Source organism: Vulpes vulpes, chromosome 13, assembly GCF_048418805.1.
Source record: "Vulpes vulpes isolate BD-2025 chromosome 13, VulVul3, whole genome shotgun sequence".
NCBI classification, from domain to species: Eukaryota; Metazoa; Chordata; class Mammalia; order Carnivora; family Canidae; genus Vulpes; species Vulpes vulpes.
This window is the reverse complement of record NC_132792.1, coordinates 81,410,622-81,427,186: the sequence shown is the minus strand read 5'-3', so window position 1 is coordinate 81,427,186 and position 16,565 is coordinate 81,410,622. Positions and strand designations below refer to the sequence as shown.

The following is a 16,565-nucleotide window of genomic DNA, read 5'->3' as shown; positions in this document are numbered from 1 at the left end:
TCTGCGATGCCCATGGGCCTCAGGCAGCTGGAGGGCAGGACAGGTCTCATGATGCACCTGCTCTCCCTCCAGGTGGACTTACCACGACTTCTTCAACCGGTATCGGGTGTTGGTCAAGAAGAGAGAGCTTACCAGCACAGATAAAAAGGCCATCTGCAGGTCTGTCCTAGAAAGCCTCATCAAGGTGAGCTGGGCATGCCCTGGAGGCTGGGTTACCTGGGTGTGTGCTATGTCCTTGGCTTGGAAGGCACTTGTCAGCCTCTGCTTGTCAGCCGGGGCTCCCCCATCCTTCTCAGGATGCTTTCTGGCCCATGAGCCCGTCCTGACTTCCCAGACATCAAGTCAGCTACCCCGGCCTGAATCAGCCAACTATGCTCCCTGTCACTTCCGTTACCACATTTGTCCCCGTGTCTTGTGATTGAGGGGTTGTCACTTCACCAAACAATTGTGAGCCCTGGGATCACAGGGATCCTGGTGTTGTTCAGCTGTTGGCACTGTTATTGGCTCTCACAGGAGCTCCTGGCTCCTGCTAGTGGCTGCACAAGCGACAGGCTGGGGTGGGCGAGGGGGCTCCTGGTTATGAAGCACCTGAGAGTCACCTTCCTGTTTCTTCTACCTCTACCTGGTCTGATCCTCCTAGTGCTTCATGAGGAACATGTGAGCATCATTCCTCAGTTTATAGATGAGAGAACTGAGGTGTAGAAAGCTGATAGGAATTGCCCAAGGTGGCCCGCGGACCGGTGGCCCGCCCAACAACTCCCTCCCTCATCCCCCAAGCATTCTGGATCACAGCGCCCCCTTGAGCCCATCTCATTGATTAGTGTCACCGCGTGTGATTATCCCTTCTGGGGAAGGGCTGGGAATCAGTGCCTCAAGACTTCTCTAGAGACCTTGTATTTCCTGTTTCTCCACCCACCCCCCTTTTTGGGGCCACATGTGCTGGTCACCAGTGATACTAGGGAGAAGCCAAATGTCGGCCTAGAGGGGCACCTGCCGCACCAAGCAAGTGCTAGTGCCCTTTAGAATATGGTGATTGGGAAAGAAGTGGGCGACTCGTGGGCCAGGCAACAGGTGCTTAACAGCCTCATTCATGAGAGGGCTGGGGGCCACTCCATGAGGGAACATGTCCTGCAGGATCGTGGGAATGCCCTTTATCCTCCCCCTGAGTTTCATTCCACCAGTACGTATGGCATCCTCTATGTGCTCCATCCTGGAGCGGTCCCTGTGAGGCTTGGAGAAGCGCATGACACCCGCTGCCTGCCTCCAGGGTGGCTGACCTCTGATGAGATGGTGACCTCGCCAGAGGGAGTCAGGTCATGGGCACCTGCACTTTGATCATGACAGGAGAGCAGAACATTAGCAAGTGTCTCCCGGGAGCCCCAGCTGCACTGGGACCTCTGGACCTGAGTGGGGTGATGAGATGCTGTTACCCAAGGGGCCTGGTGCTAGCCCAGGGGGTCCTGGGTCATGATGTCCCCAGTGACACTGTAAGCATGCCACTTCACCATTCCAGACATCGGTTTTACCATCCATGAGGAAGAATTAAAAATGGCTCGGGGTAGATTGCTGAGGTTCCTTCCTGTGTCTGTAGTCTGTGATCCTTGGAGGGTGTTCTCCAGGAGATGACCGCTGATGGGTTGGCATGGGACTAGTCTGCTAGTTCTGGGAGGAGAACTGGACCTGTGGTGGGAGATGTGCTCAAGGACACTGATAGGCTAGGTGACTTGGCTGCAGTAGCTGGAAGCCCCAGATGAATCCTCACTTGTGAAAACAGGGGTCTTGGAATAGGAAATGAGCATGTGTGCTCTGTTCCCAGGCCACCCGGGACACCCCCAGACCCTGGCTGTGCGGAGGCCAGAGCAGCCAGGCTTCACTGCTGATGACGAGGGCCGAGGCTGCCGGGAAGCTCCCCACCCGATCCAGGCCTGCTAGTTCCAGTGTACGCTGGGGGTCTGTTGGCTCCACGGCCTGGACAGGCCAGGATGGGGGCCAGGCCCACAGCTCACCCCGCTGCACCTGCGGCCTGGCGGTGTCCTGTGTGACGCATCCATAGTGCAGCCTTACCTCAGAGCCACTTGTCGCCCTGAAACGTCCTTGTGCATTGTCCTGAGGCCTTGGCTCGTGGCTTCTGCCTGTGGCCTTTGTGTCAGTGAATAAAATCAGAAGTTAATTTACAAGGAGGAGGACTCAGTTACGGGGCATGAGCAGTCTGGTGTTCTGTCCCGGGCTGTGCATGGCACTTTGCCGGGTCACCGTTCCTAATCTGCTGCGGCAAGCACAGGGAAAGGCAATTAATTTTAATCCAAGTAGTTGTAATTAAAGCAGAAATCAGGTATCAAAAATATTGAAGCCAAATAAAAGTTATTTGGAGCATTACAATCTGGAGTCATGCAGGCACCAGTGTGGTGACTTGAGGGTAAATCTTTTTGAGAGGACCCGAGGAGGTCATTTTCATGCTCAGAGCGTGACCAGGGGCTTCCTGTCCCGTTGTGTGCTGCAGGACCCCTGCTGAGTCCCCCTGCCGACCCCGCCCCTGCCCTGAACCAGCCTGGCTCTCCTGCTCTACAAACATATATAGCTCTCGGCTGGCACAGGACACCTGCCCCTTCCCTGCTCTTCTGGAATTTTCTTCCTCTGTGTTTTCCTAGGACTGCCTGCCTTCAGTTTATTCAGATTTCTGTTCACATGTCATGTCCACAGAAATGCCTTCCTGGATGATTATCCTGTTTAAACATCCCATCCCACCCTTACATCCCCAGTTTTACTGTCTTCGTGATCTTCACCGCTACCTGAAAACTTTGCCTTTTGTGCTCTCACCATGATGTCAGCTGCTTGAGGGCAGGTGTCCCGTTCACGCCTGTGCCCCGGACATCTTAGCCGTGAATCTAGTGGAAGGGACTTGGTGTGCTCGGTGGGTGCTAGAGGGACTGAGCATCCAAGGGGCTCTAGCAAGGGAACCATGCACAGGAGGACAAGGGCAGCACAGGTGACCTCACTGGTGCTCCCCTCCCTGCCTGCTAAAGGATCCTGACAAGTTCCAGTTTGGCCGCACCAAGATTTTCTTCCGGGCCGGCCAGGTGGCCTACCTAGAGAAGCTTCGGGCTGACAGGTTCCGGGCCGCTACCATCATGATCCAGAAGACGGTCCGGGGCTGGCTACAGAGGGTAAAGTACCGCCGGCTGAAGATAGCGGCCTTAACGCTGCAGAGGTACTGCCGAGGACACCTGGCCCGTAGGTGAGCCATGCTGGGGCCCATCTGGGTGGCAGGTTTTGGGGTGTGGGGTGGGGATGTGCAGACTGGGCACCTGTGCCCTTCTCACCTGGGGGACTGAGTCTAGTTCCAAGCCTCTTCGTCCCTGTAGTCTGTCCGCATCCCACCAGCACTAACCTGGCATGGGCTGGGTTTGCCCCTAAAGCACCGTGTTTCCTTTGCCCAAATCCCAGGGTAGCCTTTCAGATAGACAGACAAACCCCGCCTTTCACAGCTTCCACTCAGCATTGTGGTTTAAGCCCCGACCCCCCCCCCCGCCACAGTCCATCAGGAACTTGGTAATTAGAGCCGGGAAGGTCCCAGGGACCCCCAGGTCCCCATTGTGCATCCTTGCACAGAGCTAGGGACTGACCTGTGTAAACATGGTGGGTGGGGGCCAGGTGCCCACCCGACTCCATGTGGCAGACCTTTCCCCTCCTCCCCGATCTCCTGGGCCCATGAGGCACCAGAGCAGAGTGAGCCTCTCCCCTGGGAGGGCACGTGGCGCATGGTGCCCATGAGACTACCCAGGGCGCACAACCTGCTCTCCCCGTATGGTGGTTACCTTGGAGGAGTGGCCATCGAGTCATATCTGCTGCAATATTGAAGGAAAAAGAAAGCCTGTGAGTGACATGTCAGAGCAGGCATCCTCTGTACTGTAAACGTGAAGCTGGCCCCTGCCTGCCCTCCCATCCCTGCCCTGAGCTGCTTGTCCGAATGGAACCAGAGGTGACCTTGGAGCCACCCAGGTGCTCCCCCTGGAACAGAAGCTATAGAGGTGAAAAGCTGTCAGCAGCATCCGCACTAGGTGGCTGTGGACAGTCAAGCCACCCGGCAGGTCATGGCAGAGCAGCCTGCACCTGCAAGCTCACCCTAGCTGGCAGCCGGCGACAATCTGAAACCAAGTAGGTCCATGTTCTCCCTGAGGGAGTTTGTGTCTCTGGTGGCTGCATGGGGAGAAAGTGCTCGAATGCACAGGTTCACTCCAGCAGGTGGGGCCGCAGGCCCCTCCCCCCCTTCCCCCACAGGCTCTCCTGGATGGTTTCCCAGGGCCTTTCTCGCTTTGAGCCTAGTGCCACCCAAAGCCCTGAAGTGGGTGAGAAGTGTCAGGCTGAGCCATCCCACCTGGGGGCACGGAGGGGAACATTGGCACGAAGCAGGCAGGTTGGGTGTCCATGTGTCACGGCAGAAAGGGCAGGGAGACGAGGAAGCAGGGGGAGGCGGGTACGGGCCTGGCTAGGGTTTATGCCATCAGCACACATACAAGCACCTGTTGGCTTGACCCTCTTAAGGTGTCACAGGCAAGCATGTTGGAGACCTGGCTCCCGGATTTGCACATCCAGAGACAGGGCACAGGGCAGGAGCATAAACTCGTGATGTCCCCAGGGACTGCCCAGATTGGAGTTGGGGCTCCCAGCGGGGATTGAGCCCAGGGGCATCGTGGAGCTGCTCAGACCCAGACTGAGTTTAGGTTTGTGGGAAGACAGACCACATGGAGGGAGCTTTTGGAGCTGTTCAGGGCTGGCACGTGGGTCCTCATGGCATGGCTGTGTGGAGGGCTGATGCCAGCTGAGAGTGGCCCTGAGAGTCCCAGCAGGGCTGCAAGGAGAGGCCAGCCTCACAGGGGCCTCGAGGCCACAAGGCCACATCAGCAGGGCCCCTCCCTTTCCAGGCTGGCTGAGCACCTGCGGAGGACACGGGCTGCCATCGTGCTCCAGAAGCAGTGCCGTATGTGGAGGGCCCGCCAGGCCTACCAGAGGGTTTGTGGGGCTGTCGTTGTCATCCAGGCCTTCGCAAGGGGCATGTTCGTGCGGAGGATCTACCAGCAGGTGTGTGGCCTCCCCAGGGGCCTCCCATGTGGATAGAGGACTAAAGCAGCGGTGGGTAGACGGTCCCCACCGTGAACGTCACGGGGTGCCCCTGACTCTCTTCTATGGGGTTCCACATCGTTGCTCCCACTGAATCTTTTCACGGTCCCGTGAGATGTAGTGCGTTAGTATCTCCAGAGACACGGAGCCCACGGGAGACGTGCGGGTGTGAATGCACATACACAGAGACCCTCAGGAAGTGGCCCACCCATGACAGAGGCTGGGAAGTCCCACTGTCCGCTGTCCACAGGCTGAAGGCCCGAGAACCAGGGGAGTGGGCAGTGTGCATGCTGGACCCGGGGCAGGACCGGGAGAGAGATGAGGTAGGGAAGGGGTGCATAACCTCCCTCAGGCGCTCGGGGGTTATGTCCTCCTGCCCTGGGGATGGCAGCCCAGGGATTCAGCGCTCATCTCCTCTATAGACACCTGCAGGCAGAGTGACTGTGACCTTCGCGAGCAGGATGGGCATGTTTCGCTGTGCCCCTGGGGTGGCTGAGGGGCCAGGGAAGCTGTCACCCGCACGGGCGCTTGTCCAGTTGGGGCAGCACCTGCTGACCTGTCCAGGGCTCAGTGAGGCATGAGAGCAGGGGAGATGTTGGCATCAGGGTCTCACCTCCCCCACTCAAAGGGTGAACAGCTGACGTCAGAAGGGGGGCACCTGGCCTCCCTGCTGGGCCACTATTCCCAGGACGCTGAAGTATGCATGGAGCCCTGGTCAGGGCACCCCCGTTCCACCACAGCACCCCTGAACCACCAAAGCTCAAAGCTATGGTGCGGGACAGGTTGGAAGGAAACGTCCAGAACATTTTTTCCTAAAAAGAACATTTTTCTGTGATCAGAGAAGGTAAGATTTTCTTTAAAAAAAAAAAAAAAAAAGAGCAAAACAAAACAATGCTGAAGGGAGCATGAAAAACAAAACCTAGTCTGACACGAGATGGGTGGAGTACTCAGGTATAATGAGGGGACGCCTGGGTCACTGGGGCCAAGCATGTGAACCTGCCGGGGAGGTGGGTGACCTCTGCGCACCGCCCTCAGGAGGGGCAGGTGACTCGTGGGGGGCACACACTGTGAACCCAGGCCGCACCTCAGAGCTACAGCACTGGGCTCGTTGCTCGTTCACTCATTTACACACACACACACCCGCCAGACACGAGGGTGGTGTTAGAGTATTTCTTATTCTGCGTGATTTTTAACTTGATAGAGAAGAGAGAGTAAATTCCCAGCCAAGTGTGCAGCTCTAAGTCTGTGGCTCATTACAGACTCTTGACTAGAGAATCGCACCGCCTCAGCCCAACGCTGAGGCTCAGCGTTCTCAGGGGCTCAGAGCCTGTAGAATTGGAAGGTGGCAGCAGGTTCATCTCCAGGCCCCTCAACCTGGCTGTTTCACCCTGTGGCTCCCTAACCGAGGACAAGTAGAGCAAACTAAAAATGGGAGTTCAGTGGCTGATTCTCTGCAGGTTCACAGGCTGCTGTGGAGCCTCTTAGAACACATAGCCTGGAAGCCCCACGCCCTGGGGAGGCACGGTCCCTGCATTGCCTTCACTGTCCACCCTCCAGGCAGCACGCGAGCCTCCCCTCGTCTCGTTCCACTGTGTGAACCCAGCCAGCATGTGCTTGTCTCCTGCCAGATCCTCTTGGAGCACAAGGCCACCATCCTGCAGAAGCACCTGCGGGGCTGGATGGCACGCAGGCGCTTCCAGCGGCTCCGGGGTGCAGCCATCATCATCCAGTGTGCCTTCCGGATGCTCAAGGCCAAGCAGGAGCTGAAGGCCCTCAAGATTGAGGCCCGCTCAGCAGAGCACCTGAAGCGCCTCAATGTGGGCATGGAGAACAAAGTGGTCCAGCTGCAGCGGAAGATCGATGACCAGGTCAGCATTGGGAGCTCCCAGCAGAGGCCCAGGGGTGGGTGCACTTGAGGGAAGTCCTCTGGGAACGGTGTGTGCCAGAGGCCGAGGAGGTCCTGAGGGTGCCACCCCACGCAACAAAGGTACCACGGCCGCCACCCCCAGGGTTGCTCGCTTCCTGCTCCCCAGGGCCGGTGAATAGTCACCTCTTGTGGCAAAGGGAACTTTGCAGATGTGGTGAAGGGTCTTGTGATGGGGAGACGAGCCTGGGTTACCTGGGTGGGCCTGGTGTGCTCACCAGGGTCCTTGTGAGAGGGCGGCAAGAGGGGCCGACTCGGAAGAGTGCCCAGTGATGGGTCGATGTGAGGCAGGCAGCCCCCCTCCGGGGGCTAGGAAGGCGCAAGACCATGGGGCCCCACGGAGCAGGAGCACACCTCCCTCTATCCCTTGACACATCTGGCCTCCAGGACTGTAAGATAGCAGGTTGTGTGGTTGGGTAGGTTGGTGGTGCTGACTTGACGGCAGTTGGTGACAGGGCTCAGAGGAAGCAGCTCCGCTAGCTCGGCATCGTGGCCACCTGGAGACGTGACTGTAGTGTAGCTGTGCAAGGCTTCTGCTGCTCCATCTGTTGGCATGTTTCGTCCTTACAGAGGCCCCGTAAGGGGAATATGTCCTTCTCTTTACAGGTGAGGGTCACACAGGCAACCCTGGCAAGGCCACGATGTGAACCCCACCTGTCAGCTCTAGAGTATTCTCCATTCTGCTGTCCTGCCTCTGCTGTGTGCTGGGAAGGGTGCTTGCTTTGGAATCAGAAAGATTCTAATTCAAATATATATTTTTAAGATTTTGTTTATTTATTCATGAGAGAGTCAGAGACACAGGCAGAGGAAGAAGCAGGGTCCCTGCGGGGAGCCCAATATAGGACTCGATCCCAGGACCCCGGGATCACGCCCTGAGCTGAAGGCAGATGCTCAACCATTGAGCCCCCGCGCATCCCTCCAATTCAAATTCAGCTCTGCTGCTTGAAAGTTGAGTGACCTGATCCCTCTGAGCCTCAGTTTTCTTACCCATGAAATAGGGCTGCTGGGTCTGTAAGAAGTGTAAGTGGTTGAACACACGGTGAGGACTCTGGCATGCACTGAGGAGCCCGGGAGGCAGTCAGCACTATTATGGTTAGGCTCTTTCCTTTTCCCACCTGGCCACCTTCTCAGCCACTCACACAAGTGACAGGTCCTTGGTCAGGTCCCTAGGAGTGTGAGGTATTCAGGGTGCTGCAGGAACTCGACACAAGCACAAGATGCTCAGCATCCTCCACCAGGCAGCCTCATTTGTTTGGGTCCTTAGCAGGGAGCAAGATGGGAGCCACAGGCATAGGAGGCATGGGGTACCTGCCCCTGGTCAGCCTGCAGTGACAGCACCTGGTCAGGGAGGGGAGGTATGTCTTCCTTGAGAGGCTGGAGTGGTAAAGGATTGGCCATTGAAAAACCCAACTACCATGGAGTATTACCATCAACATCATTGTTATTGTGGCCACGATAGATAGATAAAGTCTAGTGGATTGGACGAGCAGGCTTTGTTGGTGACACTGCACCCTGCCTCCTAGGAGCCCCAGTCACTGCCAGCCACCACGGCCCTTGGTTTCCAGCAATCACACCCTTCATTGGCTTTGCTGATTCCTGAAGTTAACTCGAGAGGTTAAAAATAAATCTGATATTTTACGGCCCATGTGCTGGAACATCAAAGAGAAGCAGATTTTAAAAGCCTATTTTTAAAAAGGTTTTTGCCTTAAGCTTCCTGCTTGGCAAACATCTGTGGGTGGTGGCAGGTGTTGCCCACCCTGGGCCTGGTGCCCTGTGTGCCGAAGCTGGACTAGATGGCGCCTCCTTGGGCCCCTCCCTGCACTGCCTGTGTGCCAGGCACTGCTTCCATATATTAAATTTAATCCTCACCATGACCCTAGGAGATAATACTATTCCCATTTTAAACTGAGGAACAGGGGATCCCTGGGTGGCGCAGCGGTTTGGCGCCTGCCTTTGGCCCAGGGCGCGATCCTGGAGACCCGGGATCGAATCCCACGTCGGGCTCCCGGTGCATGGAGCCTGCTTCTCCCTCTGCCTGGGTCTCTGCCCGCCTCTCTCTCTCTCTCTCTCTCTCTCTCTCTCTCTATCATGAATGAATGAATTTAAAAAATAATAATAATAAATAAATAAATAAACTGAGGAACAGGATGCCTGGGTGCTTCCGTTGGTGAAGCATCTGCCTTTGGCTCAGGTCGTGATCCCAGGGTTGAGCCCCATGTCAGGCACCTGCTCCACGGGGAGCCTCCCTCTCCTTCTGCCCCTTCCCTGCTCACTCTCTTTCTCTCTTTCAAATGATAAATAAAATCTTTTTTAAATAAATAAACTGGGGCACAGAGGTTAAGTAACCTGCCCAAGGTCACCCACTCATAAGTAGTGTGCCTGGGATGGACCATCAGCAGTGATTGCAGGGAGAACCCTGCTGTCTCCCCCCAGAGTACAGGGTTCCTGCATGTTCAGAGACTGTCTGGATGTGAGGGTTCCTCCATCCAGGGAAGGACCCCGCTCTGGTTTGACTTCCTTTGCATATAGGTGGCATTGTCCTTGGACAAGTTGGCCTATTATAGTGGGGGGGGGGGTAGGGGGAGAGGTCACAGAACGTGCATGGCCTCCTCCTGAAAGGAGGCGGCAGCAGCAGAGCCCTGGGTATTTGCCAGAGCAGTGTGGGGTAGTGGGCAGAGCCCCGGCTGGTTGGAGTCCCGAGTTCTGTCTCAGGTGTACTTGCAATCAGGCTGACAGCCTGGGCTGATGGCTGGACCTCCAAGTGGGCCTTGAGCTGCTTTGAGGAGATTGGCCTAAGATGTCTAAGGTAACTTCCAGCTCAAAACTTCACTGATACGATGATTTGGCTCAAGTAGCGGTTCTAGCTCCAGGCTCTGCTACAGGATTACATGGTTATCCCCATGGCGAGAAGTCCTCAGAGGAGGAAACTGAGGGATAAAAACAGGGTGAGCTTAGCACCAAAATCCCTGCCTAAGGTTTCGTGCACCAGCTAAAGTGACAAGATGCAAAATTGGCACCCAGTTCCTAAGGCAACTGGAAGACGGAGATGGGGTCTCAGCGGTTTAGGGGGTTGGAGCTGCCACTGGTGCCAACTTTCCCGTGGGTTTTCCAGCTTGGGGTTACCCTAAGCCACATCCTTCCTAGTGTTTTCCAGTAGTGAACACAATGACCATTCTGGGGCCATTGCTTGGTGTCTGTGATGTTGTCCCTGGGCTGTGACCTCTCTCAGCCCAAATGAAGTAGCCTGTGAACTCGGCTCCCTCCCATCCTGTCTTTATCCAAGCTCAACACATAGAGGGACTAGGGCTGGTTAAACCTACGATTTCTTTTATAATGAAGGTCCAGTTTCATAGACCTTTATGAGGACAACACTGTGTTTGAATGTTTGACCTGAAAAAATAGGAGAGAACCACACAGACTCAGTCTGGTTCCATACGCGGAGTATAACACTCAGTAGATGTGTTCAATTAGTTGAGACTTTGATTCCTGAGAGCATCCAAGTCCATTTGAGAAATAGTATCATTCAGTTTTAGGGCTTCCAGTGCCTCCGTTTTCTTAACTGAAATGGGGTTTGTTTGTTTAAGATTTTATATGAGAGAGCGAGCACATGAGGAGGGTGAGGAGTAGAGGGAGGAGCAGGCTTCCTGGCCAAGCAGGGAGCCCAGGGTTGGGGGTCAATCCTGGGACTCTGGGATCATGACTTGAGCCAACAGCAGACACTTACCAACAGAGCCCCCTAGGTGCCCCTAAAATGGGGATGTTAATCAGCTGTACTACATAGGATTTTGAGGAGTGAATGAGCTAATATATAATATACATCTACTGGGTAGTACAGTGCCTGCCCATAGTGAGCCCCAGTGCGTGCTAGGAGCACATGGGGAGCATGTTATTTTTCATGATGTGCACAGTCTTGCAAGGATTTGGTCACCCTGTCTCCCAGGGGTCTGTAGACCATTGATTGGGAACTACTTGAAGCCTCTTCCATACAGTTCTGCAGGTCGTACACTGCACACGAATAGTTGCCTATGGGGACAGGTGGGGCTGAAGACCGTCCTGTGCTCTGCTCCTCTGTGAGCCCTGGAGCATCACCGCTGGAGGAAGAGGTGTCCTCTGTTCCACATGCACTCCTGGACCTGTGTCCACCTGGTGGGGGGGCACTCTGGAGCTTGTGCTCCTGGAGGGGATGCTTTTTCTGGTTCACACAGTAGTGCCACAGAGGCCAGCAGAGGGCTGGGGGCCCTGGGCCCGAGAGACAGGTGAATGCCACATCTTTCAGGTAGGGGAGACATGTCAGGCATAAGAACATCTCACCAAGCAAACTTCTGAGAATTCCTCAAACTTCTGAGAAAGTCGAGCAGGGAGTCTCGACTTCCTTCCCACACGGGTTCCTTGTTGGTAGCTGAGGGCAGATGTGCCCTACAGTGGTGGGTGCAGTGTGAGCATCCCCGTGGGGAATGAGAGGGGTGCAAGGAGAATAGGGGTCTGTCCTCAAATCCCCTGGCACTGGTATTAGGAAGAGGCTCACGGGAGCAGGACTGGTCACACCAACAGAGGTGACTCCGAGGAGCGATTCTGGGGTCTGAGAGAGGACAGGTATCCCACAAGACCACCGTATCAGGCTCAGCTGCACACCTGGTGCAGACTTCGTGGCATGAGGGTGAAACGGGAAACTGCCAGGCTCCTCCGGGGTCTTCCTTTCTGGGATCATACCTTTGGAGCCTGAGGCCTGCAGCGGCCACGAGGCCTGGCGGTCACTTCTAGAGGCTGTGGATAAAACGAGCTGCCCAGGTATTGCTGTGAGGAGTCTCCCTGCCATGTCCACAGCCAGCGGAGAGTTCAGAGCCTATCTCCCCGGACTCCTGGCAGAGCTGAGCAGCCGGGTTGGTTGGGCGCTTGCTGGGTGCCAGGTGCTAACAAAGCACTGGATCCTCCTGAGCATTGATAAAACTCTGAGGAAGGATTGATGTGGCCCCCCCTTTCACACATGAGGAAAACGGGGGCTCAGAGAGGTGGAACAGCTGAGGGGGATAGAGCTGGCCTATCAACAGGTGTGCCCACGTCCAGCCCCCAGATCCCTGACTTCCTGGGCCCCACTTCCATTGGGTGTCAGGACCTATAAGGCGCTGGCTTCCTGGGACACGTTACCAGGCCTGAGGGGCCCAGGGTGTCCTCTGTCCATGGTGTAGTGCTGTTGGACTCAGCCTACCAGCAAGACATGAATCTCCCTGAGATACTTCCAGGGCGACAGGAGGGACCCGTGCCCCTTGCTGCCACCACGTTTTGTGCCTTCCCCCATATCCCACACCCGCTCCAATTCCCCCCTGCCCAGTGGTCTGCCCTGCTCTCACAGTGATCTGACCCAGCTCTGCTGCCTGCAGTGATGGTTGACATGACCCATCACACCTTCCCTCCCTAAACCCACTCCCCTGTGCAGAGACCCTTCGACCTATGGAGCGGGGGTGGGTGGGGGCACAGACAGGATGGAGCGTCCTGAGCAGAGGACCCCTGACTGGGTTCCTTGTGGTGACATCAGACGAGGCTGGCGGCCAGACCAGACACAAGGTGGGCCAGGGTGTAAGTGGAAGATTCCCCGCATGGCAGGGGAAGCCACCCCGTGATGTGGAAGCAGGCCGGGTTCCCCTTGGGCCCAGCAACAGGTCTCCCTGGAGGTCCCACACACAGATGGCATCACACCAGGTCCCATGGCTGCTCTCCACTACCCTCCGCAGCTCCCCATGGAAGTGTGGTTTCTGGTGCAAGTTAGGATGGAATCCTGATGCTCTGGCCTTGCTGGCGTCTGAGCCAACAACCCTGGTCCCCGAGCTCCCTCGCGGGTGGCCGTGAAGAATGAGTGACTGTATGCTGGTTACTTCGAGAACCCCCTCTTCACTGTGCCTGCTGGTCCCCCTCGGCTGATCGTCTTGCCTCCTGCGGTGCCAGCTTGTGGCCCCAGGTCCTCATGCTTCCTCTGCGTGAGCACCGCCCGATCCCCTAGGCAACCTGTGCCGGCCAGGCCAGGGTGCCGCTCGCGGACATATTCGTGGGGTGCCGGCTGTGGAGTCAGAGGGTCACAGGGTGAGCCGGTGGGCAGCCGGGGGTCCCTGGAGGCCTCCTTGGAAGAGGAGCCGCCGAGAGGGGTCCTCCGTGTCAGAGCTGGCAATGGGGTTGCAGCCTTTGTGCTGGTAGGTCTGGAGGAGGGGAGGCCCAACCCAGGAAGGCCCTGTGTCGTTCCCACGACTTGCAAGGTGGCTGTGAGGGCCAGCCGGCTGGGCGTCAGAGACCAACTGCAGTCGGCTGCCCTCACTAAGGCCTCTCACCTAGGCGCTGGCATTTTCCCCTTGAGGTGTTGCTCCTCAGCTCACAGGAGGGTCCAGAGGTGGGAAGCAGGGGCCCCAGGAGGGTGCTCAGCATGCAGAGACTGTGAGGTGTCCTCCACTGCAGAGTTCCTCTTCTAATGGCCTTCGTGTTTTCTCCCTGCCCCTATCTCCTTGTCCTCCCCTCTTCCTACCCCCGCCCCCACTCTTTGCTGGTGCTCCCGCAGAACAAAGAGTTCAAGTCGCTGTCAGAGCAGTTGGCGGTGGCCACATCCACACACGCCACGGAGGTGGAGAAGCTAAAGAAGGAGCTGGCCCAGTACCATCAGAGCCAGGGGGGCGGTGGCCTGAGGCTGCAGGAGGAGGTCGAGAACCTGCGGGCTGAGCTCCAGAGGGCCCACTGTGAGCGCAAGGTCCTGGAGGACACACACACCAGGGAGAAGGACGAGCTCAGAAAGGTATGTGGAGGCCCATGGTAGTGCGTGGCAGTGGGCCGGCTCAAAGGGCAGCGTCCTCCTCGGCTGTAAGTCGCTATGGGCTCTGCTGGGGCCTGTGCCCACCCACTGGCTGTCTGTCTGCACCCGGACACAGTGCCTATGCTATGGGGACCACGTGAACAGGTGGCCGTTCACTGAACAAGCGTTGATGACATGTTGGTGTTCACTGAACAGGGCAGTCTCCCTTGGAAGGAGTGTGTGTGAGAGCCTCTAGGCCTGTGTCCAATAGCCTAGGGCAGCCACAGAGTCGGCCCAGTGGCCTGGTCCTTCTTAGCAAGCAGCGTGGTACACGGGGCAGAGGCTTTTCTCCTTCATGTTGCAGGGATGGAGGCACCCACAGCCCCACTCACAGCAACTGGGCTCTGGTGAAGTCACCTCTGCCTTCGGTGTTGACGGCTCCAGCCCAACTCAGCCATGCCGGCTGGCACCCTCCGCAGGTTTTCTTTCTGCCTCGTAAAATAGATATTCTCAGGTCACCCTCACGCCCCACCTCAAAAGTCAGGGTGTAGGGATTTCCTTCTCTTCCCTCAAGGTAACTAACTGTTCAAACCAGGGACATGCCACGTCCAGGGAGAGCCTTCCATGGACACAGGACTCAGATGTTTGCCCTGCGTCTCTGCAGCAGCCCACACATTCCGGGGCCAGTGGCGCCTGGCCCGCTCCTTTAGTGCCTCCGTTCCTGGACAGTCACAAAGGCTTGAGCATCTAGTTAGGGAAGGAGTCACTGTTCCTGACATGGGAGTGACTTTCAGCATTTAAAGATTAGAGCAGAGGTCGCTGGGGCGGCTCAGTTGGTTAAGCATCAGGTCATGATCTCATGGGTTGTGGGATCGAGCTCCATGCTGGAGTCTGCTGGGAGATTCTCTCCTCCTGCCCCTCCCCCAACTCATAGGATGCTCACTTGCTCTCTCTCTAAAATAAATCTTTTTTTTTTTTTTTTTCTAAAATAAATCTTTAAAAAAAAATAGAACAGGCTGAGGCACCTGGGTGGCTCAGTGGGTTGAGCATCTGACTCTTGCTTTCGGCTCAGGTCATGATCTCAGGGTCAAGAGTGAGCCACCTGTTGGGCTCTGTGCTCGACATGACATCTGCTTGAGAGTCTCTTCCTTTCCCTCTGCCCTCCTCCTTGCACGCTTGTGTGCACACTTGCTTGCGTGATCTCAAATTAAAAAACTAGAGCAGGCTACATGACACCTCAGAAAGCTTTGTAGGGTCAACATTGGAAGGTAGGTCTTCTCCCTGTCTGTCGTTACCCAGTGCCTGTGGGAAAGCTTTCTGGCCTTTGTGCCCTTGTCCGTTTGCCTTAGTGTAAATGACCTCTCATGCCTCTGGACGTCAAAACTGGCCAATGCTGTGCAGCGTGAGGTGGTACTTGGTGGTTCTAGGGAGGAGAGGCCCCACCCCTGCTCTGCAGTGCTCCCCTCTCCCTTGGCCCCACTCCTTCTCCGGCCTGAGCCCCAGCACAGCTGAGCAGCATGCAGACTGGGTCTGAGATGTTGCCCACGGAGCCCACTCATCTGGAGCTTGCCTACATGCTTTCTGTGTCCCGGCAGGGCCTCTGTGCCACCAGCTACTGCCTTCCCCATCCCAGGGACTTCCCAATGTGGGGATTAGGTGGTGAATACAGTGGGCCTTCCAGTGCAGGCGGCCCCTGGCCCAGAAGAGGAGCAACTTCCGCCCCGAGATGTCTCCTAGGCAAACCCATCCATGAGGCCTGACGTGGGCTTCCTTCTCTGGGAGGAAGCAAGTGGGACTGGGAGGCTCCTGTAAAATATAGCTGTAAGCCGGTAACCAGCAGACAGTGGAACTCCACCCTTGGGGTCTCCTGGCCGTGTGGGAACAGCTGGACAGTCACTCCTCTGTGTGCACGAGAAACAAGGTGCTGGGATTCAAAGGCAGAGAAGATGCCAGGATGAGAACTGGAGACCTTGAAGTTGGTGACCCTGGGAGAAAAAGGGAGGCAGGTTCCCTGCATGTGCTCACAGGTCAGATGACGCATGTGGGATGTCTGTTCACCCAGAAGATTCACAGAACCTGGGTGTCTCCTGTGTCTGCCCCATGGAGACTCCTCAGCCCCCCATCTCTTTATCAGCTTCTCCGTGGGCATGGTGGTCTGAGGACACAGGGCTCCAAAAACGTCTGTGTCTCGATCCAAGGGAGCCTGAGGGTTTATAGCAGGGAACTCTCCATAGGCAGGAAAAACAGACAGGAGGGCTCTTTCCTCTGCTCCTTAAAAAAAAAAAAAAATCCTGGGAGTGTGTTGAGCTAGTGTGTTAAATACTATGAGAGCTTGGAACTGCCAAGGAAAAAAGATTCACAGACGCTGCAAGAGAGAGAACAAGAGGCACAGTAGCAGGAGAAGACGGTGGCCTAAGACAGTGTGTGAGGTGCGATGCCCGCCTGTGTGCAAGAAACAATGGGAAGCTGATGACTGCCGCCAGGGTCCTCATGGCCCTCAGGTTCCAGCGGCCATGAGCAGGCAGAGGCTGGCCTCCGCCCTCCATCTTTGGTGCCTGGCCAGGGTTCAGTGCTCCTCAGAGGCGCTATGTCCAACGTTGACAACTGTGTAACCAGACAGCTGGTCTTAGGCTGGTCCAGGGACTGCGGTGCCCCAAGCAGGATCGAGGAGCCGGTGGCAGTGCTGTGAGGGTACGCTGATAACCGCTTTGCTGTGTCCGTCAGCAGGTGCAGTACTGGCACTGGCATCCTGGG

At 56.5% G+C, this 16,565-nt stretch overlaps 1 protein-coding gene across 1 annotated transcript in view; it reads left to right on the top strand.

Annotated features, from left to right (window-relative positions):
• MYO5B (myosin VB) overlaps window positions 1–16,565 on the top strand; it is a 326,731-nt gene that overhangs the window by 258,863 nt on the left and 51,303 nt on the right. Inside the window, exons 18-22 of the mRNA XM_072734804.1 lie at window positions 73–184; window positions 3,024–3,235; window positions 4,923–5,079; window positions 6,747–6,986; window positions 13,584–13,814. Of these exons, the coding sequence (XP_072590905.1) occupies window positions 73–184; window positions 3,024–3,235; window positions 4,923–5,079; window positions 6,747–6,986; window positions 13,584–13,814 (952 nt within the window). The remainder of the gene's footprint in view (window positions 1–72; window positions 185–3,023; window positions 3,236–4,922; window positions 5,080–6,746; window positions 6,987–13,583; window positions 13,815–16,565) is intronic.